The sequence below is a fragment of the Scardinius erythrophthalmus genome (assembly GCF_964197995.2).
Source record: "Scardinius erythrophthalmus genome assembly, chromosome: 10".
NCBI classification, from domain to species: domain Eukaryota; kingdom Metazoa; phylum Chordata; class Actinopteri; order Cypriniformes; family Leuciscidae; genus Scardinius; species Scardinius erythrophthalmus.
In genome coordinates, this window is record NC_138230.1 from 24,571,634 (window position 1) to 24,597,723 (window position 26,090).

At 38.3% G+C, this 26,090-nt stretch overlaps 1 protein-coding gene across 2 annotated transcripts in view; it reads right to left on the reverse strand.

The window, feature by feature from the left end:
* Positions 1–56: 56 nt before the first annotated feature.
* LOC308696907 (ubiquitin-conjugating enzyme E2 E1) overlaps positions 57–26,090 on the reverse strand; it is a 67,527-nt gene continuing 41,493 nt past the window's right edge. Inside the window, exons 4-6 of one of the 2 annotated variants that reach the window (XM_081375858.1) lie at positions 9,650–9,782; positions 2,454–2,601; positions 57–643 (exon numbers count right to left, since the gene is read on the reverse strand). In XM_081375858.1, the coding sequence (XP_081231984.1) occupies positions 546–643; positions 2,454–2,601; positions 9,650–9,782 (379 nt within the window). In that variant the 3' untranslated portion in view covers positions 57–545. The remainder of the gene's footprint in view (positions 644–2,453; positions 2,602–9,649; positions 9,783–26,090) is intronic. The other variant, XM_081375859.1, reaches the window with a different exon arrangement.

A 26,090-nucleotide genomic window follows, 5' to 3' on the forward strand; every position in this document is an offset into this window, starting at 1 on the left:
CTTCACAATGTAGAAAAGTCTTAATTATATATATATATATATATATATATATACACCTTTGATTTTGGAGTGAAACATGCTCTAGAGATGCTCTTGGCAGGCTTTGTGACATTCCCCCTGTACTAGAAATATAATTGCAAAATTAAAAAAATTATTGCATTGTTGTTGGCATGAAAGATACTGCACGACAGTGTACACCAACTTCAACTTTAATATTGGTGGGGAAAATACATACATGGAACAATCTTGCTAAAGGCTCATGCCATGACTTCATTTGACAAGAATGACGAAGCTCCAAAAAAAGATCAATTTACAACAAGGCGGCAAAGAAAACACACATTAAGATAATTTTTTGTCAAATCATGATGCTACTTGAGCCGAGGGAAACACACAACAACAACAAAAAAAAAAAGCTGGGAAAGACAAAATAATTGAAATAGGAATTTAAATTCCATCATAAAATCCACCCTGTAATCTCTACCCTATGGATCCCCATCCCTCCCCCCACAGATGTCTGACAGACATTGCTCTGCAGTCAGAGGAAATTATGTGGCGTAGCGTTTGGTCCACTGTTTGGCTATCCTGTCGTGCTCTGGTCTGTTGGTTGTGTACTGCGTGGCGATGCTTCCTACCAGAGGATCAGCTGTAGAAGAACAGTCACACGTTTCTTCAGGTTAAAAACAATCATTGGCTTAGTTTCAAAACCTAGTGAGCTATATCTACAATCTATATAGGCAGATTTCTAAGGTAGTATCTAAATCAAAAGGGAACCTTAAGCAACTGAACTGAAGTCCTTTGAACACCTCATTAGTGGTCAAAAGTGATGTCAGGTGGAGATTTTGTTTTTAATGACCCTACATGTTCGATTAAACCATCAAAATATGAGGAAAATATTTGTATTTTTTTTATATTTTAAATATGAGGAAAGAACAAAACACTAAACTTGGTTAAGATATTTATCAGACAAATATTTGGCAAAAAAAAGGCAAAAAACTGATACAAGTTTTATTTACTATGCAAATAAATAAATAAATAAAAAATGCATAGAAAAACAAAAAGCTTACAGGAAAAAACATGCATTGAATACAACAATTACATATTAAAATATAGTTGATTCTCTCGTTTTTGCATGTGTTCATTTCTTTGTATGACAACCTGGCCAAAAATGATGTCCGCACAATTTATCACAAATAAAAGAATTGACTCCAAGCACAACTACACAATATGCTTTTGAAATCTTAAACAAATTTTTAATAATATTTGAGTAAAGGGTAAAAATCCTAGGCCGGATATCACTTTTGATGTTGTTTAGGCAAATTTATTTGTTGTTTAATTGCTCTATTACCGGCTAAACTGCCCTTAAACAAAAATATCGGTATCCATTTGAAATGAGGCAACCACTGAAACTGATCATGATCCAAATATGGATGCTACACACACGTAGCATGAGCAGTTGTTTTTGCAAAAACAGAATGGTCTGACTTTAGATTTGTGAAATTTTGCTACATACATTTCGCTTAAAGTGAACAAAGAAAAACCAGACTGAATGAAAATGCAAATTCACTCTCCTCCAGTAGGTGGAAAAGCAAATACAGTTAAGGAAGAGCAGAAATTGTGGAAGGAAGCATTGTGCTTATTAACAGGCATTATACAGGAGTAAGAGTTCCCTTTAGAGATACATTTATATAAACCCCCACCCCCAATACAATATTTATATTTTTCTTCCAATATTTCAGTCATTGGGAATAGGGATGCACCGAAATTTCGGCTGCCAAAAATTATTGCTAAATGGCATTTTCAGTTTCTGGCTGAAAGAGAAAAACGGCCAAAAATGTATGCCGCCCTGCCCTGCCCCACAGTGTTCAGCGCTCAGGTTTCACTCTTGCTTTAGCAATTATCATGGCGTGGTGTGAAGATCGGTTCAATATTCCCCTCTATGCACGTGCAGAGCTCAGTTGCTCATTCTTTATTTGAATAATTGGTCAAAAAACTAAATCTGTTAAATCTGATTCTGTTGCACAGAACTGAATAAAGAATAATATATTGATTTTGGTTTTTAATATTAATATATTTCAGTCAATTTTTTGTGTTAATTTAAATAAAAGTGTGGTTATTTTTTTGGCTTGTATTTTTTTAATTCAGTATTATTAAAATTATTGAATTTTAAAAAGTCTAAAATTATTTATTTAAAAAAAAAAAAAAAGAGCAAATTTAAGATAATAAATACATTTTAAAAAACATTTTTGTTTTTGTACGCAGTTTTATACATGAGCATTAAGCAACTGCATATATGCCCACACCTGTAACTGCCTTTTCTGTAGTCTAGGTCAAACAGGTGGAGCTCCAACATACTGACAAACACTGGAGCTTCAGCCCATGACCAGCAAATCGGCTCTTTCCAACCACTTCTTGTTAGAAAAGTTAGAAGTGTTTCACATGGTTGTGTATCTTACCAGGGTTACAGTCTGTAAGTAGAGAGCAGATGGACAGCAGCACTTTGGAGATGGTGAGTGCTGGGCTCCAGTTGTCCTTCAGGATGTCCAGACAGATCACACCCTGACTGTTGATGTTGCAGTGGTAGATTCTCGTGCGAAACGTCACCTGAGAGATCAGAACAGCACAAGATTTGTTAAGAAATCCCCTTAATAAGTGACTCATCAAATAACTTAAATTGCTTGATTCATTTAGATTTATTTTATGATCTCTTTATGAACTTTCTATAGTGTCAAAGTTTATTAAAGTTAAATCTGCTAGATCTGCTTATTTTTCAACCCTGTTAGAAGAAAATAAACAAATCCCTAGGTATTTATTTGAAACAGTAGCTAAACTAACGAAAAAGAAAGCTTCAAGCCCAGAAGTTTCCAAGCAACACAGCAGTAATAACTTCTTCACTTACAAGATTGATAATATCAGGGAGAAAATTATAACTATGCAACCGTCTACTACAGTATCGCATCAGGGAGTGCATTGTAGTCTCCCTGAGGAAAAATTTGATTCATTCATTGCTAAAGAAGAGGAAGAATTCGTTAAACTCGTTAAATCATCTAAATCGACAACATGTCTGTTAGACCCTATACCGACTAAGCTACTGAAAGAGATGCTTCCAGAGGTCATAGATCCTCTTCTTAATATCATTAATTCATCTTTGTCATTAGGATACATACCAAAAACTTTTAAGCTGGCTATGATTAAACCGCTTGTTAAAAAAACGCAACTTGATCCTACAGAATTAGTCAATTACAGGCCGATCTCAAATCTACCGTTTCTGTCAAAGATACTAGAAAAGGCAGTATCCTCACAACTGTGTTCCTTTTTAGACAGAAATGAAATCTGTTAGGATTTTCAGTCAGGATTTAGACCATACCATAGTACTGAGACTGCTCTCATTAGAGTCACAAATGATTTGCTCTTATCATCCGATGGTGGTTGTATCTCGCTATTAGTGTTACTCGATCTTAGTGCTGCATTTGACACTATTGACCACAACATTCTTTTAAATAGACTTAAAAATTATGTTGGCATCAGTGGAATTGCATTAGCATGGTTTAAATCATACTTATTTGACCGTTATCAGTTTGTAGCTATAAATGAAGAGATGTCTCATCGATCACAAGTTCAGTATGGCGTACCACAAGGCTCAGTACTAGGACCGCTGCTGTTCACTCTGTACATGCTACCCTTGGGAGATATCATTAGGAAACATGGAATTAGCTTTTACTGTTATGCTGACGATACTCAGCTGTATATTTCTTCACTCCCTGACGAAACTTCACAAATTCACAAAATTAACGGTATAGGTGATATAAAAAATTGGATGACTAGTAATTTCCTACTACCTAATTCTGAAAACAGAGATTCTAATTATTAAACAAAAAACTTCCTCACGTAATAACCTAAAATACTGTCTAACACTTGATGGCTGCTCTGTTAAGTCTTTGTCGTCGGTTAGGAACCTGGGTGTGCTCTTTGATACCAATCTTTCATTTGAAAGTCACGTGTCTAGTATCTGTAAAACAGCATTTTTCCATCTTAAAAATATATCTAAATTACGTCATATGCTCTCATTAACAAATGCGGAACAATTAGTTCATGCGTTCATGACATCAAGGCTAGATTATTGTATTTATTTATTAGAATAGATTAGAAGAGATTAGAATAGATAATTCTATTATGGGTGGTTGCCCTGCACGCTTAAAGGAGTCATGACCTGCAATTTTCACTTTTCCACGAGAATCAATGTATGTTATGATTACCTAACGATTATACACTGGCCGGGAAGCCGATATTTAAAAGTGAAGCGTTTGTTTACCCCAGGATTCGTAAACCAGCGTGCGTGCACGCGCACTCAAATACAAGACTTTGATTTCAGCCCCGACTTGACGTCATGACGGGGCAGGATATACCATATATGGACACCGCAGACCTGCCGCAGGAAGCCCGCCCCTCTCCCCCTCATATTCAGTCGAGAAAGAAGCAGAAACGTAGTGCACACTGAGTTGCTCTGTTGTTGACTGCCAGAATCAACATGTAAATGTGTTTTCTCTCCCAAGAACGGACCAGTGGATTAAATTCATTTTTAATGACGCGGTTCCTACAACCCTTCCCACTGGCTTAACGTTATGTGTCTGTGCTAACTATACATTTTACGCCGGAATCCTTCACAAATTTGAGGCAATATCAGGCGAAGTTGGCATCGAAGCCCGGGAAAAAGGGGCCATTTTCAACAATCAGACTTGCCTGCAATTGAAACGGTAAGAATGTGTTTTTATTGCTCTACTGTGTTAAACAAACAGCAGCTAACTGCTAATGCGACTATTGTATGCTAGTGGGAGTATTAGCTTCGAGGTAAACATGGAGAATGGCTGCTAATGTTACTTTGCAAACAACAAATGACTTAGATCATCATGAATTCGGCTATTGTTTATTGATTGCCTAACGCTTATATATGAGGCGCCGTCTAGTTTGTGTGTGTGTGTGTGCTCGCGTCTTATATGAGTATGTGCGCGAGTTTGTGTGTGTGCTCGCGTTTCATATGAGTATGTGCGTGGAGAGTTCATATAAATGTTTGTGTGACTACTTAGTATATATGTATGCAAGCGTGTTTCATATATGTGCGCGTGAATGAAGTTTGATTTAAGCCCTAAACGGCGCCTCATACTTATACACTGGCTGGGAAGCCGGTCGGGTTCATTCATAACTTACACCATGATGTCAGTTTGGAATGCGTTACCTGAATGTTAAAGCGTTACCTGCGGTGTCAACCCCCCTCCTTCCTGCCCCCAATCAACGCGCCCCTCATTTGCATTATTATAATGACCGTCCACGACAGCCAAAATATCGCATCAGATCTCGCGAGACAATAATGCCTTCAGAAATAAGGGTCTGAGGAGCTCCGTGTTTATTTTTTTTCCACTTTTCTTTTTTAGAAGGGCCTGAAAGACTATAATACAGCAGTAGGTATCCAAGGTAATACTAGGTCATGACTCCTTTAATAAACAAATTACAGCTGGTCCAAAACGCAGCACTGGCTCCCTATTAAACACCGTATAAATTTTTAAATATTGCTGATCACTTACAAAGCACTAAATGGTTTAGCTCCGCAGTACTTGAGCGAGCTCTTAACGCATTATAGTCCTTCACGTCTATTGCGATCTCAAAATTCCGGCCATTTAATAATACCTAGAATATCAAAATCGACTGCTGGCAGTAGATCCTTTTCCTATTTAGCACCAAAACTTTGGAACAGCCTTCCTACCATTGTCCGGGAAGCAGACACACTCTGTCAGTTCAAAGCTAGACTAAAAACACATCTCTTTGACCTAGCATACACATAACACATTATAGACTTCTATAATTCAATGTTAGGCTGCATAGATTAGGTCAGCCGGAACCGGGAACACTTCCCATAAATCCTGATGTACTCGTTACATCATAAGAAGAATGGCGTCTACGTTAAAGGTATAGCGGAGGATCTTTCCGAATTTTAGATAAGAACCGCCCTCTCCACTTTTTGAAAAAATGCACATGCGCAACACACTACATGCTCCCGAGAGGGAACGCCTATTAAACGTGTGCAAGGTTCTCCTCGTGCACGCTCTGTTTACAAGTTGCTGTCGGCATCACTCATACAAGATTACTTTCCAAAAGAAGATTTGCACTTTTTCACCAAATAGCATGCCAAACTTTACCTGTCGAGTAGAAACTTCGCGACTGAGGCATCAGTGGGAAGCCCAACCTGTGTTTTCAGCGCACGCCATCGTGTGAAACAATCTCCCAAAAACACTCCGATCTTGTTTCTCTCTTCTGAGGCCTTTCTCTTCTCATACAGTTCGTACAAACTTTTTCTCTTGCGACCCTCAGACATTTTCAAAGGACCCGGTGAAACGGCGAGCTTCAATGAATGGCTTAAACCGTAACTCTAGCTCACCACCACACATAAACACCTGAAAGTGCGCATGCGCAGAAAGCGAAAACTAAGGGACGAGCACGTACGACGGCCTTACGTTACATATCACCAGAATGATTGACACTTAGGTGGACCAATAGTTTACACTACCCACCCGGAAAAAGAAAATCCTCCGCTATACCTTTAATATTAGTCTTTCTGTTTATCCCAAGGTTTACCGCAGTCCGCCGGATCCAGGCTGTATCCAGATCTGATGAAGGACCTGCGCCTGGACGCGACGACAGCGCAGTCTTGAAATGTCAACTAGGCTCTTCCCTGTGAAGGCCTCCCTCCCCTCCCTTTACCTATCTACAGATAAAGCGTTGTCGGTAGGGCTGGGTACCGAGTTCGATACTTTTTAGGGACCTACCGAATTGCCTCGATATTATCGAGTATTGAAAAATGACTTCTTGTTTGGTACCAGATTTCGATACCTAAGGGGTTAACTCGTCAACGTCAGTGCTCAAACAAATACATATGAAATGCACAACGACACACCAAAAGTCGCTCACGCACATACACACAAACTCTACACATACACACAAACTCTACACACGAGTTCCGCGCACATACTCATGAGACACAAACTGTCCACGCACATACTCATAAGACGCGCGCACGCGCACACACAAACTCTCCACGCACATACTCGTATGAGACGCGAGGGCACGCGCACACACACACACAAACTCGCGCACATACTCAATGAGACGCGAGCGCACACACACACACACACACACACACACACACACACACACACACACACACACACACACACACACACACACACACACACACACACACACACACACACACACACACACACACACACACACACACACACACACACACACACACACACACACACACACACACACACACACACACACACACACACACACAGCGTGCAATGCAGCATTTGCGGTAAAATAATTGCTGCAAAGACCGGTACCACGACAGATATGATGAAGCCCTTGACAGTGCACAGAGTAAACATAATAGCAGAAAGTTGCTCCGTCTTCGACTGGTAAATGAAGAGATACCTTGTTGATCACTCTGACAGTGTTTATATTGAAATAATGACCTACTGAATGTACACTGCCGTTCAAAAATGTGTTGGTTATTCAGAATTTTTTTTCAGTAAGGATACATTAAAGTGATCAAAAATGACCTTAAAACATGTTTAATGTTACAAAAGATTTCTGTTTCAAATAAATGCTGTTCTTTTGAAATTTCTATTCATCAAAGTATCATGAAAAAAATGTATCATAGTTTCCAAAAACATTAAGCAGCAAACTGTTTTCATACTTCGTGACATGAACTGTCCCATAAATGTTGTTTCTTATGCTCAAATAGCGTTAAAAGCTTAATTTTCAGGCTAGACCAGCCAATGCACATGTGCAGTCCTAAGCTGGAGTGTCAGGTTTCTATGGGAACCGGAGCTTCTAATGGCAACTCCAGTGACGCAATGACATTACTTATCAGCGATTGGCCCTTTTACTTAGAAGGCGGGACTATTCCGTGTATTCCGCCATATTGCGCGTTGCAGTTTCTCCCATTCATTAGTAATAGGAGTGAACAGTCTTTCTAAATCTATAGTCATTGGTTACGGTGTAAAGAACCCCAAAGAGGCTTAATAGTGAAGAACGGTAATGGTTTGGGCTGCAAAATCATGGCATTCTCTACTGTGCTTGATGCACTGCCAAATTACTACCAAACCATTCTGGAGGACCAAGTGCACCTAATGGTTCTAACATTGTAGCCTGAAGGGGGTGCCAAGTATCAGCATGATAATGCACAAATACACACAGAAAGACTTGTGACAGAATGTTTTGATGAACATGAAAGTGAAGTTGAACATCTCCCATGGCCTGCACAGTCATCAGATCTAAATATTTTTGAGACACTTTGGAGTATTTTGGAGGAGCAAGTCAGAAAAAGTTTTCATCCAACCCCTGTAAGTTAGTCACTATTAACTTTGTTTATTGACAAACTGATAGCTCATTAAATCCTAAACCAGAGGCTTTTCTTAAATAATAATAAAAAAAAAGTTTGCACACCCCCTCACTTCCCTTCCTCTTTACGGCCCCAGTTCCTGTCTGATATGTAAAGTAGCTCTATTATCTATTTCACAATATCACAAACCATGAAATCAGGTGAACACTAAAAAGCAATGTTTTTTGTGTGTTTTTTTCAACATTCCTGCCAGCTCTTTTAGTTGAATATGGCTGTCGGCCCGGTTTGAATTTCTAAATATGGTTCTGTTCATGTACAATTTGATAATGAAAGGTTATGTTGAATGCATTAACTGTCAGTTTGTGTTGTCTGTCACGTCATTAAAATATGGCATGAGGCATGTGCCTCATATTAGTTTGACAGCAAAGAATAACTTATAAGTGTTTTTCATCTCTCTCAGGTTATGAATAATGTCAGAAAACAGCAGTATGATGCAGTCAGAAAGTTAGACAATCCTCCTATAAAGTGTTAAGACGAAAAAAAAAAGAATCCGGGGAAAAATGGAACCAGTGTTTTTTTTGTTGTTTTTTTTACAAAATATCATAATGCTATTGCCCTGGAATGTCAAACAGTTTCTGAGACTCGTTCAATCGGAATTTACAGTCAAAACTATCCGCCTACTAGTAACAATTCAATTCTTAAAAGACATAGGGGCAGGGGTGAGGGGCCTGATGATCAAACTCTACAAACGCCCCTGAAATAAACTACCACTCAAAAGTTTGGGTCAGTAAGATTTTTTAAAACAAAACAAAACAAAACAAAACAAAACACAAAACAAAACAAAACAAAACAAAACAAAACAAAACAAAACAAAACAAAACAAAAAAAGTTAATTTGATTAAAAATACAGAAAACCCTATTGTGAAATATAATTTAAAATAACAGTTTTCTATTTGAATACATTTTAAAATGCAATTTATTCCTGTGATGGAAAGGCTGAATTTTCATTTTGAAGAATCGAAAGTTCAAAAGAACACATTTACTTGAAATTGATATTTTGAAGAGTGTAAATACATATAATGCATTGTTGCTAAATAAATGTATTAATTGATTTTTGAAAATGTTACTGATCCCAAACCATCCCAGACACTAACTGTGTGAACAAAGTCATTATGTTGTCAGATGTATGTGTGTATTATTAATATTGATTTAATTGATGGTAACAAGGAGCTGGAGGAAGGCTCTGACCTTGGGTGGTTTGAAGGGGTAGTCTGGTGTGAAAGCGATGTCCAGGAAGAACACTCCTCCCTCATACACTGAACCTGGAGGACCCAGGATAGTGGACCTCCACTCATAAATGTTGTCTCCTTTAGGGCCGGCACTGAGAACAAAAGCAGAAAGGTTATTTTTCTCAAACAATAGCACAAAAGTGTGTTATATCTGTAGAATTTTAAGCAGCTTTGTCTAGAAATACATCAAAATAGTGCATGTAATAATTTATTTTTAACCACATGCAAGCTGTTTTCTGTGAATGTGCGAGAAGAACAGTGCAACAAATGGAAAAACTATTTGTGCTACAAACCAGTGTGTTTATAATTAAGACAATACATTGAACTACTATGGTAAGAAATACCAGTTTGCAATATCAAGCAGTATAACAAGCGGTTTAACACAGCTAAAAATATCTGGAAGCGGATGACACCGAAAGCCAGACACACCGAATTTACAAATATCTGCGCCCGCCATTACGTTAAAAATAAGATGGATTCTTTGATCTTCGGTAGCTTGGCTAAAAGGGGCAAATACAAACAAAAACAAGTATTCAAAAAAACACACTCTTGTTAAGTCTTAAAGAAATAGTTCATCGTTTAATGTTGTTTTTCTTAGTCTTGATTTCTCATAACTTGTGTGCTTTTCTCTGGGCATGTCGGAGTGAACTGCGGCGCTAATGGCGTTGAGTAGCCATGCTCAGAAGACTGATTTTTGATAAATACATTACATTTCATTTGCTTAATTACCAAACCCTATTGTATACCCCCAAAATATACGACATGATGAATCCGACCATTCTGTGATACTTCTGCGTCGTTTTTTTTAAAAGCTTGATTCTGGTCGCTATTCATTGTCATAGCGCCATAAACAATTGAAAGTGGGACTTTTTTTTGTTAGCCTTTTCTGGTCCAAAAAAAGGACGAACGGCATACTGCATTATAAGGCTGCACAATTAAGAAATTAAACTGCTCACAATTTGGCAAAGGCTACAATTATTTTATGCACAGCTTGTCAGTGCAGCACGGCTCTGTCTGTGATCAGTAGGAAATGCTGCTCCATCTGAAAGTCAGAGGGCACTCTCACACAGAAACTCCAAATATGCCCTGCAGAAGTAAGATAACGCACGTCATTCCAGGAAACCACTATGGGTATTAGTGTTGTCACGATACCAAAATTATTGTTTCGATACCGATACCAAGTCAAGTATTGCGATTTCGATACTTTTTCGATACTTTTCCTGAAAAGGGAGAAACACTCTCAAATATCATTGCTGTGCTTTATTTTACAACCGGGACAACATTCTAATCATATAACACACTAATACATGAACATATGAACAGCAGATATATTAAACATTTGAACAAAATATGAAATATAAAAATATAAAATATCAGAGCAATGACATTCAAGGTACATTTTTTTTTTATAAATTTAGCAGCATTATCTCATTTATCATAAGAAACAAAAGAGCTTTAGCCTATCTTGATTCTGACCTTTGAATAAAAATATGAACAGCGATTATATTAAACGATGTTTAATATTGGTAACATATGATAAGCCTCATTGGTGATATATTTGACATGTGGGGAGAGAGTTGTGGAAGGCCTATACTTCATGTTAAACAAATATATAGCAGTGTTGACGGCAAAATAGGCTACAGAATAATTCGTTCTGTATTGAGAGGTGCAATATTTGAAAATCGATAATATTTTTTTGAATTACATTTATATTGTATTTATGTCAAAACTTTCAAACATCAAAATGTCATTTATTAATGTATTCGTGTCAAAATGACATAGAAACATCTTTTCCTATTCTATTTTGCCTGGAAACGCTTCGAACACGCTTGCGCCACGAGCTGCGCCTGAGACGCGTGTGTCACGCAGGCAGTTAACATGGGAGCCGAAATAAAAACGGACACGACACGCAGCCAGTGTGTTGCCGGCCTTTCAAATCTGGAGCGCGGTCATTCTTAGAAGTATCGATACTAATAAATTAAGGAATCGTGACGTTTTTAATTTCCGATTTACTTTTGAAGTATCGGTGCACCGTGCAACAGAGCAAGGTAGGCAACGTACTTCCATATGTCACTCCTCGCGTAATCTTTTTCTACGAGTCGTGGACCACTTGTGCTCGCACATGCAACCATCTCGCTGTAGTGTTTTGTCACATGACACTGACAGTGGCAGGTTCTTTGCTGCGTGCGTCAGGAAAAAAAACACAGACGTCCATAGGGAGGCTTTTTTTTTGTTTTTTTTAAGTATCGATACTGATAAATTTAGGTATCGTGACGTTTTTAATTTCCGAGTATCGCGATACTTTTGAAGTATCGGTACACCGTGCAACACTAATGGGTATCATACTATCTGTAGCTGAATAAATAGACGATTGAAACGATTTGATCGATTAAACATGCCTAATAAACAAACGACTGCCTTATTCTGTGTAATCATCTGACAGAAGGATGCTCAACTGTGGAGTAAGAACATGCTGTCTATTAAATGCTGTCTTTTTGTTGGAAAAGAGGTTCATAAATGATGAAAGATGTTTGACACGTTGCTTTTCAAATGCACGTTATAAGCGACTCAAACTCACAGTGGTTTCAGATGGAGCAGCATTTACTACAGATCACAGAGCCGTTCTCCATTAACAAACTGCAATCGCAGTCACTGCAATTTCATAATCACACTAAGGCAAATCGGTTTAAGCACAATTTCATGTTATTTGCAAATAATCGTGCTACCCTACTGCATTAGAATAACAGCAGGTTGAGAAAATTATGTCTTAATTTTAATTTTAGGGTGAACTAAACCGTGAAAAAAAGTGTGTGTGTGTGTGTGTGTGTGTGTGTGTGGGGGGGGGGGTAATAAAGAAAATTATAAAAAAAAAACATTACACTGGGGGCAAATTTGCATGTGTATCAGTAGGGCTGGCCGATAAACCAGTATCAGTAGGCTATTTATCGACAGTACACCATTGCCGGTAACAATGTAAAAAAATTCGATATAGCGCTCGATATTTTCATTAAAATGCGCATCGTTGGAGCGACCACCACAACGTTGCCCTACATCAAATGGCAAAAATAATTTAAAACATAATCGCTACTCAGTTTGTGCTTCACGGACCGTTTATCAGTTTGGACCAATGTCAGTGCAGTGCGAACCGATCTTGATCAAGCGACATGGTTACTACACAATAACCATATTACAATTATACAATTATAATTGATCCAGTAAAGAAAGCATTTGAGCATTAGCCTAGTTCGCCACTGAAGTAATAACATCGCTACGAGATCTAGTGAGAAGCATTCAAATTTCTCCGTTATAAATGGATCAAACAGCACTGACGTGGAAACCAGGAGAAACATTGTGCCATGAATGAACTAGTTATAGGCTTAACATTAACTATATATTTGGAAGTTTGGCAGGAATAGTAAAATGCTTTTAAGTATGTCACATCTTTTTCCAGCACTTCAAAACTCAAATATTATCATATTTAAATGTTATTTTTAATGTGATGACCAAAACATTATTTGTTCATCCTTCAAATATTGCCCCCTTTTGTAAAACTAAAAGTTTCAAGATGTAGGAAAACTCACACTTTTTTTTAAATCAATGAAATTTCTAGGGCTGTAATCTCATAGTCGATTAGTCGATTATTTGGTCGATACGTTCTGGCTCGACCAAAATTCTGATTGGTTGATTTTTTTGCCGTGTTCATTTCATCAGTTTTGCCGCATTCATTTCATCAGTTTTGCCGCGTTCGTTTTGCCGCGTTCATTTCATCAGTTTTGCCGCGTTGACGCGTTCATTTCATCAGGTGGAAAGCACTAATTGCTAATGGGGGTGTTTTCAGAGCACCTCTGTTTCCCAGGTAACAGTCTGCCTTCAGAACACCCCCCTTGTTTTCACTTCTTTTGGATTAGCCCAACCCACCGGAGAAGAGAGACAGATTGAAGAAAGTAGGCTACTAGAAGGTTTGCTGAATATTATTTAATTGTGAGAGCGTTTAATTCATAGCCAGTCCTATTCTACCATGTCAACAAAGACATCGGCAGTGTGGCAGCATTTTTTAAAAAGTTAATAGTCTATTCGTGTCTCAGCCGCGGAGCTGAGCTCCACAGAGTGGCTGAAATGATAACGTTAGTGTCTGTCAGTTATTATAATACATATCGTTGCATATTCCTCAAAAGTGCTTGTGATGATATCACTAGTTTCGGGAATCATAGGTAAGGAATAATTGACGACAGGCCGTTGAATTATTAGAAAAATAATGCACACCCGAGGTGGTAATGCGGTCACGACGCGAAGCGGAGTGGCCGTTACACTCGGGTGTGCATTATTTTTCTAATAATTCAACGGCCTGTCGTCAATTATTCCGCTTATACTACAGTTACCACACCTCGAAACATTGTTCAGATTATGTATTTCAAGATGTTTGTAAAGTTTTTGTCATTAAAATGCTCTTGTATGTAGGACTAATTTCTTACGCATCTAATCCCATGCCTCCGTTGCTAATAGGGCTTGGGCGTCGTGACGTCATACTTGGCGTGGCGGCCATGTTGATGGCCTCGCGAATGTAAACATACAGCAAGTCAACGGGGAGAAGCAGAGTTGGGAGAAAGAAAAAAGATGTTAAAATCCCGAAAAGGATGTGGAATTTACAGGGATACGTTAAATAGGGAAGCAAGGGACCAGTATGTGGACAAAATCGGCAAAAAAAAGTGTAGTTAGTAGCTGTCAACCCTCCCGTTTTTTCCGGGTTTCTCACGTATTTGAGCTATTTTCCCGCTGTCTTCCCGTTTTAGTATTTACCTATAAAATATCCCGAAAAATTACAATTTCAACATTCATCTTTCTGTTGCTATCCCTCTGCAAAACTGCAGCATTAACTAAGCGAGTTGTGAAGCTAGGTCTAACGTGACTTTGCTTACAGATCGGCGTGAAATCGTGCTCTCACAACAACCACGCTGTTATCTAAAAAAAGGCCAATATCACGCTAAGGTTGCCTTCAAGTAAGCAAAACGATGCTTTGAAAACATCTGTTTTTCTGGAAGGGCAAGGGGGTAGCAACAGGACAACAGTACAGAGACTGACAGGTCCGATGGAAGGGCTAACATTAATGTTATGATAGTAAGTTATTAAAATACGGGATATTTTACAGGAAAATTTGTCCACATAACTTACTGGTCCCTGGTTTCCCTATTTAACGTATCCTCGTAAATTCCACATCCTTTTCGGGATTTTAACATCTTTTTTCTTTCTCCCAACTCTGCTTCTCCCCGTTGACTTGCTGTATGTTTACATTCGCGAGGCCATCAACATGGCCGCCACGCCAAGTATGACGTCACGACGCCCAAGCCCTATTCCAAAACGTCATTTTAGAGTTAGTAACGGAGGTTTGAGCCACTGATAGCAGACCAATGCTGGGGACACACGACTAGCTGACACATTCTCTGACTGTTTTCATCGCAGCAGATTTTAAACACCGACTTTGAACACAGACTGAACGCGCGTTTGGGCATGATCAGTCATAAGTATCAAATTACATTCATTATGCAGTTATTAATGCAGTTATTAGAGAGAGATGTTGCAATAATGAGACAAAAGCATGTGCGTCAATATTATTATTTATTTATTAATTCAATTCGTTTTAATTATTTAGTTCATTCTTTTTTTTTTCATTATTGACAGATTACAGTAGACTAGCCAAATAAATGAAACACAAAGCCCTTTTAACAAGTAGGCCTATCAATAATTATTTATTTGTTATATTATCTGCAATAAAAATCCGTGCTGCAGGACTATCCATTTATTTAGCCTATATTCAGTTTAATTTTCTACTGATTATAGATAGGACTATATACTTAAATTAAAATTAAACTGCATGTTTCTACTGATTGTGAAGCTAGGCATTGAAAATTGCAGATTAAGCGCATGGGGCTAAATGCTTTTTCTTGTTATGAATTGTATCCTATTTTCCGTTATTACGGTTAACTACGCGAAGTGATATGGAACTGTAATGCGGTCAAGACCTGCCTGGAACTACTTTAGCCGTGCGTTTCCCTGAAAATAATGCACACCTTAGAACGTTCGTCAACCAATCAGATTCAAGCATTCAACGGCCCTGTAGTATAAGCTATGATATTGCGCAGCACGTGATGAAACGCTGTCAGAGCCGACAGACTCGTGTGTCAGACTCATTTCAGTGCAAAATAATTAGGTCAAAAACGATTTAATATACTGCAAATAACCTACTAGTTTTTTATGTTTATTTATAATTAATTTAGGCGGACAACAAGGCTACCAAGCACTGCGCACCGAACCAGCTCAGGATGGTGTCGTATGGAACCGAACCATGAATTTAGTGAACCGTATCACCCCTACTTATTACAGATGTTGATCTACCTCAAAGTTTGCTTTGATTGTTCTACTTTTACATTGCACACATTTTGTAACATTTTATTTAGTTCAAGAGTTTCTTTAACACTTACTTTATTATCTTAATATAAGACATAAAGAAGATATTTGTGCCTGCTAAAACTAATATAATTTGTTGTTTGCCTTAATAATGTGGATAAAAAACAAAAAAAGTGATTTAAATTCAAACTTTTCTACTTGTCTTTAAAAAAAAAAAAAAAAAAAAAGGGTTATAAAAAATGTCAATAATTATAGATACCTAACGATATGAAACGCATTGTGATACATTTTTTAGCTATATCGCACAGCCCTATGTATCAGTATACTGCACCCATACATTAGGTATTAAGTTAAAGCAGCCTAATATACCTGGTGCTGTCTGCCTGTGCCATTGAAAATCAATAGTAATTTTTAATCATAGTAACCTTATTTCCAACCAAATATACTTCATATACTGTGAAGATAATTGATCATAAGATTTTGGTCATATCGCCCACACCTATTCATGTTAAATAATCATGATTACAAAATGACCTATTTTGGGAAATTTTGGTCAACATAATGTGTGACCATAATGTAATTTTACAATTTTTTCCATAACCCAGCAGCCCTACTTTAATATGGTGGTCATGTGCATTGGATGAGGAATGCAGATGGTTTTTCGGTTCCCATACAAATGCCATATTTGATGTAAACGTGCAAAGGCAATATATTTGTTTACAGGAATGAAGGAATTCCTTTATTAGCCATGCCAAGTGGTGTGGTTTCAGATCAAAGCTGTTACATAATATAGAATAAACGTGCTTAGGCTATATCTAAAAGACAATCAAGCACAGAACCAGAGGAAACTCCATTGACCATTTTCCTTACAGCAACAGAAGGTGAATATTAACACAGGTGCAAGACAAGCTGAAAGAATATTTTAAGGTTAAATTACAGATCTGAAACTTCATAGCAGGAACTTCATTTACAGCTTGTATTAAAGTTGGCTAAACACACCTGCCCCTCTGTGTTTTCAGAGCAGTGCAAATAATCTGACCAAAATATATATCCTAAAAATAATCTGCAAGGCAAATTTAGGCTCAAGTTTACCCAGCAACAAAACTTGACTCAAAACTAAAAAAAAACTAAAGAAAAAAAGAATGAATTAATACATTTAGCAAAATAATGTATTAAACTGATCAAAACTGAATGTAAAACCATTTGTTACAAAATATTCCAATATGAAATTTTAAACTTTCTATTCATTAAAGGTGCATTGCGCAACATTTCATGTTAAAAATACCGTTTTTTCTAACCCATTCATGCTTGAACAATTGCCTGATGGGCTGAATGAGCCCTTCTCTGATCACTGCGATTGCCTCTATAATCCTGTACAGTAAAATAAATAAGAGGGATTCGGGTCGGAATTTGAGACTGGGCCTATTAAATTGCCTATATTGCAGTTTCGCTTCTTGCCAGAGGGGGCATAGTTCTGCAAAAACTCAGAGACTTGCGCAATGCACCTTTAAAGAATCCTGAAAAAATGTATCACGGTTTCCACAAAAATACAAAGCAGCACAACGGTTTTCAACATTGATCATAATAAGAAATGTTTGAGCATCAAATCAGCATATTAGAATGATTTCTAAAGGATCGTGTGATATTTCACAATATTACTGTTTGTACAGCCTTGGTGAGCATAACAGGCTTCAAAACAAATCTCTCTCTTTATATAAAACGTTTGAATGGTTGTGTATATTTAAGTGTTATACTGACCATCAACCACCTTCATCTGTAGATATGGGTACAAAACACATTGTTTGATCACTTGCTTATTGCGATTTTAATTACAAATTTATTTATTTAATATTGGTGTCATATATTAAATTGCCTCATCACATATTACAAGCAAAAATACTCAGAATTTCACTTTACTTCATTTTAAATCGTCTGTTGTAAAAAACATAAGTTTGTTTTAGACTGCATGCAGTGCAAATTGCCCCAAGTGACCATATTAGCAGGTTACAGCATTCACAGTGTGAGCAGTGCGGTTCTGTCTAGCACGAGTGTAGGGGCAAAAAGAGTTTTGCACTGAACCTATTTTTGCTCGTAATAAATAACACCGAACAATAGTGCACTATAAACATATATCAATATGGTTTGTTAAAAAAAAAAAAAAGGTGTGGATAAAGACATCTACTGCTTATGTGTGATTCGAAACAGACCGACCGCACAGTCTTTTGTCCTACTGCTGTATCAAACACCCAAGCAGTCACATGAGCAATAATAACAGCAGCATTGACTATAATTATGGAGACAGGCTATTTCGTTATCTTTTTTATTTCCAATCATTTCACATTCAACTGCAAACCCATGCAAAGTAAAAGTGTTCACCTCTTCACCAAAAGACCCACTACATGACAACCAAACAAAGAGCAGCTTAACTTCACTATAGAGAATCACTTCACAAGTCTGTCAGATACTACAGTAGTGAGACCAGAAAACAACTGCAAGGCCTTATATCTGTTCATAAGTAACACTGAGCTATTAGAATTCCTCAATGTCTTCAGATGTAAAGCGACTGTTCTCTTTAATGTAGTTGAAAGTTCGCGTGGCATAAAAGGCACAAGCCCCTGAGAACAGCAGCTCTAAAACAGGTTCTGTTTGTCCTACAACAATCTCTGAGCTGACATATATAAACACACACACTTGTGTGACAACATCAAAGGTCACAGGATCCTCTGGAGAATTTACAATGCCAACTTCTGCTTTGAGACACAACACACACACACGCACACGCGCGCGCATGAGAAAGCCAGAGGTCTGATGTCTTAGAAAAAAAGAACAATACAATAAAACACATAAACAGAGGAAGAATATAGGTTAGCGCTTCCTGCAAAGGCAAACACTATTACTAGGCTATTGCTCATTCAAGAGTTAGTGATCTGATGAACTACAGACATGAATGAAACCTAAAATCACATGGTTTGTTCACCTCTGTAAAGTTGGCACCCCATAAAACAAAATAAGCCTAATCCCCAAATCTATGCTATTCGTTTGTGCTATGTTTATGCTGATTTGTGCCGCAAATATGAACGTGTGGGCTGGCGTAGTGTTTGAGATATTAAACACTATAGAGTAGGGCTGGGCGATATGGAGTAAAAAATATATCTCGATATATTTTGCTATATCTCGATATACGATATATATCTCGATATCTTTACAGGAAAAATAACCCCCCAAAAACTAATGCAAAAACAAATATGCCAAATACCACAAAGTCTTTTTTTATTGAAGTGCAAATAGGTAGGCAGTTCATGTAGGAACAAAGTGTTTCTGTGACATTTAAAAAAAAAAAAAAATCCCTGTATACAAAAATAATAATTTAACTGTAAAATAAAGGAAGAAATAATACATATTGCACTATTTTAAATAAACCTGTATAGAAATATCATTACTAAATTTGGCAAAAAAAAAAAAAAACATATATCCCCCAAAAACTACACAACTGTAGAGTAAAACAGTAATAAAAAAAAGTGATACAAATGCATCTAAAAATTGACATGATTATTACAAAATCACACTGTCTGGGGCCTCTGGAGAACTCAGAACAACTGCTAGCATAAAGTTTAAGGTAAAAATATCTGCCATTAAATTACAGTATCTTACTACTATGCAATTAGATAAACTGTTCATTCATTACATCACTTTACCTCTGTCTTTATCCACCTTTATCCTCTTCTCTTCTTTTTGGCACTGTATCTATAGCAGAATAGGTAGGCTAATGCTAATTTATAATGTGTCATGTAAATTCAGCCATCCGTCACAATCAGGAAACTTTCACCGTGTCTAGACCTGGCGCGAGCTGCCAGGCCCGTTTCTACAGGGGAGCATGTTAAGTGTGAGTGTGTTAAGCGCCCTCAAACAAAAGCAATGCGGCGAGAGGCGACACTACACAAAAAATTACCAACAACAACTGATCGCGCGCGCGCTGTTTCTGACGCACTTCAAGCACTCGCTGGGCGGGGAAAGATTGATGTGCCTGACCGGACTCGGGGGACTTGGTTGAATGAGACAACACGCGAGGGGAGGGGGAACAAAAGCAAGGAGGCGGAGGAGGGCGGGGGCGAGCACAGCACAGAGAAGGCAAACAAGCAAAGTGGCGAAATCAGAATTAATAAACAATATATCGATATATACGATATGTCAAAATCCATATCGAGTTTAAAAAATATCTCGATATATCATAAATATCGAGATATCGCCCACCCCTACTATAGAGCTGGTAAGTCCCGCCCCTTCCGCTAACCCCACTGGACCTCTAGGTTGAAAAATAGTCAATGCAAGTGAATGTGAGAAAATAATTATTTTCTGGTCTCGTTTGAATTTTGCCATGAATGTGAACATATGTTGTCTGTGAATTTTTCATATTCACGCAATGCAAGCAATATAAAAGCGAGGTGGAAAAAGAGGGAAAAACTCCAGCGGGAAACCTGGGGTCAGTCTGCTATAGCATGCAGGCCTGTTATTGTAACAACATTTACCTGCCCCAAAAATCACGGTAAAAGGAAACAAAACTGTGTTTTGTTACTGTATATGTCAGTGACATGGCCTCCTGACTAACTGGGTGGTTCTTGGCCAATTGCAGAAGCTATGGAGCCTAGACCTTGTGTCGTCAGGCAAAGGCCAGGCTTTGTGAGACACCCAAGCAAAAATCTAGCAACAGCCAACAATCCAACCAAACAGTCTATTGGATTTTATGCCCATTTATTAAAAATCTATTTGAAAGCTGTTGCATCTCACAAGTGCACTAACTAGACAAGTGTCTACTCTTATGCCTAAATATAAAAGAGCGACCAAGTAAAATCAGCTAATAAGTATGGACACATGAAATAACAAAAGAGATGAAGTGTAAACAGATGCTAAAGATGAAGAGTCGTTTAAAGACGAGGTGTGTCTGCTGTGCAGTTCTGAGTAACCTTCAGATACAGTCACAAAAGACGGTTTACACAATTCATATTGGAACATTTCTGTGGAGTTACAGACATGAGCCTAAAAAAGCAGAATTTGCCCACATCTATAACCATATTTTTCACTCATCAAATCACATCTCACTAAGCGACAAAGTATGACACTTCCTCAGAATGACACTGATCAATAACCGTATGTAAGATCAGCAAGGTTTACCACAATCTTCAACTACAGAATACCCACAAAAGGAAACATTTCAAACAACAGACAAACAAAACCCACCCAAAAAATGATTCGGTCTCATCTATGACTTAAAAGGTTTTCCATAGAGCATCTTTCTAACCATGGAAACAATTACATTAAGTTGTTTATTGTTGTCTATGCTTCTGCAGCTGAAATGGAAATGGATTATCTGATGATGAGGAAGACATTATGGGAGAAATTTTAAAATCTTAGAAATGTTTTTTATTGCAAAGTGGTCAAGTAAAAATCTGAACTATTTGCCTATCTGGACCAGCAAAAAATAAAAAATCCTTAGTGCTGAGCCTTCAACACTACAACAGGGGTGTCAGACAGTTTTTACTGGGAAATCCACCATGAAAAAACTATGTGTCCCAGTACCGCATTAAAGCTGTGACACACCAAGCTGATGTCAAAGAACCAGCAGCGATTAAACAACAAAAGGAGTGCAGCTGACTGCTAACTAGCATGCGAGTTGTACACCTGCAGTAAGAAGACTACTATCTTTATCAGCAGAATATCAATAATCTATATGTGTCATTCAGAAAGGGAAAACCAAAACTAGGACTGTAGATATACAAACTGTAAACAAAGTGGCGCTTGCTTACCATTTTCAATATATATCAATCATATTGATCACTTTCTTCATTCCAGGCAGATCATGTTGTTATGGAAATAGCTGCATATTGGAATGATCATGTAAGATGACAAAATTAGAACAGCCTTCTGTTTGTGCTTTCTTGGCTTCTTTGCTCACTTTCGCTTTTATTCCTGTGCTCTGAATTGCTCGCTAAACTGAATAGCCAATCAGAGCGATATCTCTCTCGCCAATGGCCCTGATGCCGATTCAACATGCTGAATCGGCTGAACTCCCGCCAACGTGTGGAACACACCGCAAAAACTAGCCTGACAAACACACACCGACAGCCAACCATCGGCTTAGAGCGTCACGGCCCTTAGTGATAAATCCTTGTCTGACGATGGAGATTACCACAAAACTGACCTGAGAATCACTGTCCTTAATAATATTTCCACAATCATGTCATGTGTTTTCTATCAGCTGTTTATAATCATAACAATCTATGCCAGATTCATGAATAAATCACTCTTCTGATGTTAGCGGTTCAGTTTGATTCATTTGGACAGTTCACTCACGCACTGAATCGTTTGCAGCAGTTCCGCATGGCGAAATTGTAACAGGATAATTTATAGCAGTTTTTCTCAATTCCAGTCCTGGGGGGCCACCTACCAGAATGCTTTAGATGCAAATTTAAGAGTTGCGATTCAACAAGTATTACTGTACGTTCACACCGCCGCCGGCGAGAGCGGCAAAATTCGCTCTCGCCGCCCTGCCACCGACGCCGTAGAAAGATTCGGGGACGCCCTGACGCTCTGACGTAGATTAGAATGTGTGATTTTTTTCCTCCTAGGCGGAGGACTTCTACATTCCGATTGGTTGCCGCTGGTTGCCGCCGAACCGCGTCATAGCTTATTACCATAAAGTTGACTTGTTTTCAACTCCTCTCGCCGCTCTCGCCGTCCAAGATGCGCCGCGCCACCCTCGCCGGAGCTCGCCGCCGGCTCTCATTGAAAATGAATGGCTTCCGGCCACTTTGACGCTCTCGCCGCCGGCGGTGTGAACGCACAATTAAAGGGGTGGTTCGGGATTTTTGACATCGGACCTCATTTTTAAGTCAGCCTGGTTGTTATTCATCAGTGGAGACATTTTTTTTAAAAAATTATCCAGTCCTTATATTTGGATAGTTAGCCGATGCTAGGCTAGCGCGAGTCAATGGCAGATGCGTTAGCCAGCCATTAAAAACCGTTTTACCCACTCCACAGTGCACCAAACGCAAATCAATTATAACACTAGACTATCGATGCAAATGTCCGTTGAGAGAATAATGTTAGAAATCAAACTTACCTTTCATCTCAATGATCCCAAAGGAACTAGTTTCTCAGCAGCTGCGGAATTTTACTTTGCTCCAGTTAGTAATGCGGGAAAAAGTAAACACAGAAAAGAAGCGCACTACAGTGTGTGCAGTACATGTGTGTACCGGCTCACTTGGTTGCCTAGGTAATTAATATCACTCCGCTGCTGCTGTAGACAAGGCTTATGATTACAGGGAACAAATTATAACTAATGCAATGTGATGAAAGGTAAGTTTGATTTCTAACATTATTCTCTCAACGGACATTTGCATCGATAGTCTAGTGTTATAATTGATTTGCGTTTGGTGCACTGTGGAGTGGGTAAAATGGTTTTTATGGCTGGCAAACATCTACCCTTGTCTCGCGCTAGCCTAGCATCGGCTAACTATCCAAATATAAGGACTGGATATTTTTTTTTTTTAAAATGTCTCCACTGATGAATAACAACCAGGCTGACTTAAAAATGAGGTCCGATGTCAAAAATCTCGAACCACCCCTTTAAGGTTTTTTTTTTTTACACTAGACAGGAGGTGGCGAACCTGTTCAGCATGATGAGCCAAAAAAAATCCCTCATCACTGCAAAGAGCCACACAACAGATGTGTCTAACAATAACATTACAATGTATTACCTATTACAATTACTAATTACATAACACACAATAGTTTTCATGGATTTTAATGTTTGTCAATGTTTGTCATAGTATCAGCCTACCTAAAAGGTTACATGACTCAGTGGGACACCTGGCACTCCTTGGTTTCCACAATCTTTGTTAAGTCTGGCTTGTATTCAGTTGTGGCTACTCGTAGTAATTCTTTCACATGCGTGTCTGTCAGGACAGAGCGATGCTTTGATTTCACTTGTTTCAGTGTTGAAAAAAGTGATTCACACATGTAAGTTGCCCCAAACACTGACAATAGTTTGACTGCAGCCTGTTTGACATTGGGATATCTCTCATTCGGCACAATCTTCCAAAACTCCACGGTTCCTTCCCTCAGAACACTTTTAAGTCTGTCATCCTCAGAAAGTTCAATCATTTCAAGCTGAGTTGCTGCTTCATCTTCCACTAAAGGGGCTTTTAAACAGTCTGATTCAGCAGTGAATGGTTTGATAAGAAATTAAATTTGTGGTCTTTTTTGGCGTAGGCCGGAGAATCTCTCCTCAAAACTCTGTTCAAGATTTTCAAGCAGTGTTGCATACCGTGCAGTACTCCCATTTACAACAAGGATGGAAAATGTGTTAACTGCCTCTTTTGTAGAGGAGTCTTGAACAGCTTGAGTTTTTTGACAAATGTGAAAATACTCTGCACTAGGGCTGAACGATATTCTGTTTTAACATCGACATCACGATGTGCGAATGAGCGATAGTCACATCGCCGGAACATGCGATGTGAAGGGTAACTTTACGTTAGCAGCACCCATAGTGTAAGAGAACGGTAGCACCAGGGTAGCACACAGTAAACACAAGTTTGTTGTATGGCTTTTTGCTGGGGTGACATACGCGTTCCGTTTGCCTGCACAGTGATTGGTTCGCTGTGCCGCATCTCACCGCACACAGCCAACATTCACTGGCAATCATAGCTAAAAATGCGCGACGAAGAGGATCCGCCGCAAAAAAGACAAAATCAGCTATTTGGGACTAGCCTATTTCGTCTACAAAAAGGAGGATGTTGACCAAAAAGAGGTAGGCTACTTTGCTGGAGTGTTATTAAGTTGTGGATGGTTGTCTTTTAAAAAAAAGTCGTTTCGTGTTAGCATTTATGAGGAAAAAAACAATGTTACGTGACATTACGGACTCGTCACGCGGCCGTTATGAAAGCGGCACTAAAAGACTGCTTTAAAACTTTCACAGAGACCTCAAACAGAAAGCACAAAGCCTTTCTTTAAAACGAATTTCGTTTTGTATTAATTGTATCTTAATTTTAATCAGTATTTCATTATCCAATTTCCTGGATTTAATAAATAGCCTAAAAATTAAATATAGCAGCCAGCGCCTGAACTGGAGATTAAGCTATCATCCATGAACCGAAACTCAGCATAAAAGGTAGCCTACTCGCCTCACACATCGAAAAATAACAATAATAAAAAAATAAAAAAATAGAAATATAACTATTATCTACAGAAGAACCATTAAATTTTTTTTTTTAAATTAATCTGTATGAAAAGTGCATTTCTCCCGATCACTGCTGCGAAGATCGCGAGTCAGTAGGCTATTGTCAACTTCATCTTTACAGAAAACACTTGTTTATTAATAAACAATTAAAATGTTTCATTATAATATTTTACATACTATTAATCATTACTTTTGCTGGTTCTAGGTGCGGCCGTTTACATGAACGCGTCACTGAATCAGCACAGAAAACATAATTTGTCGGGTCCTAGAACCTGAAGAACGTTAGGTCCTGTATAGAACGTTCACCGAATTCTGAGAGAAATATGTTTCTGGAATAAAATATTAAGTGGCCTTTTTGTCACTTGTAATGAAGCTTGCTTATTAGTGAAATTATTAATAACATGGAATGGTAATTATTGACTTTAGCCTGGATTGATGGCTCGCAATATCGCGATATATATGGTTGGGAAAAAAATATCGCAATGTAATTTTTTTTCCAATATCGTGCAGCCCTACTCTGCACCAGGTCAGACACCATCTTTGACTTCCCTTGCAGATCCACATTGAGGCCATTCAGATAATGCAGCATGTCGACCAAAAAAGCCAAGTCCGAAATCCACTGGGGATCACGTAGCTCAGGATAGTTCTTATGTTTCTCTGCGAGGAACAGCTTCACTGGATTTAAAAGCTCAAAAGAACGAGAAAGCACATTACCTCTTGACAGCCATCTTACAGCACAGTGAAGAAGCAGATCAGATGGAAG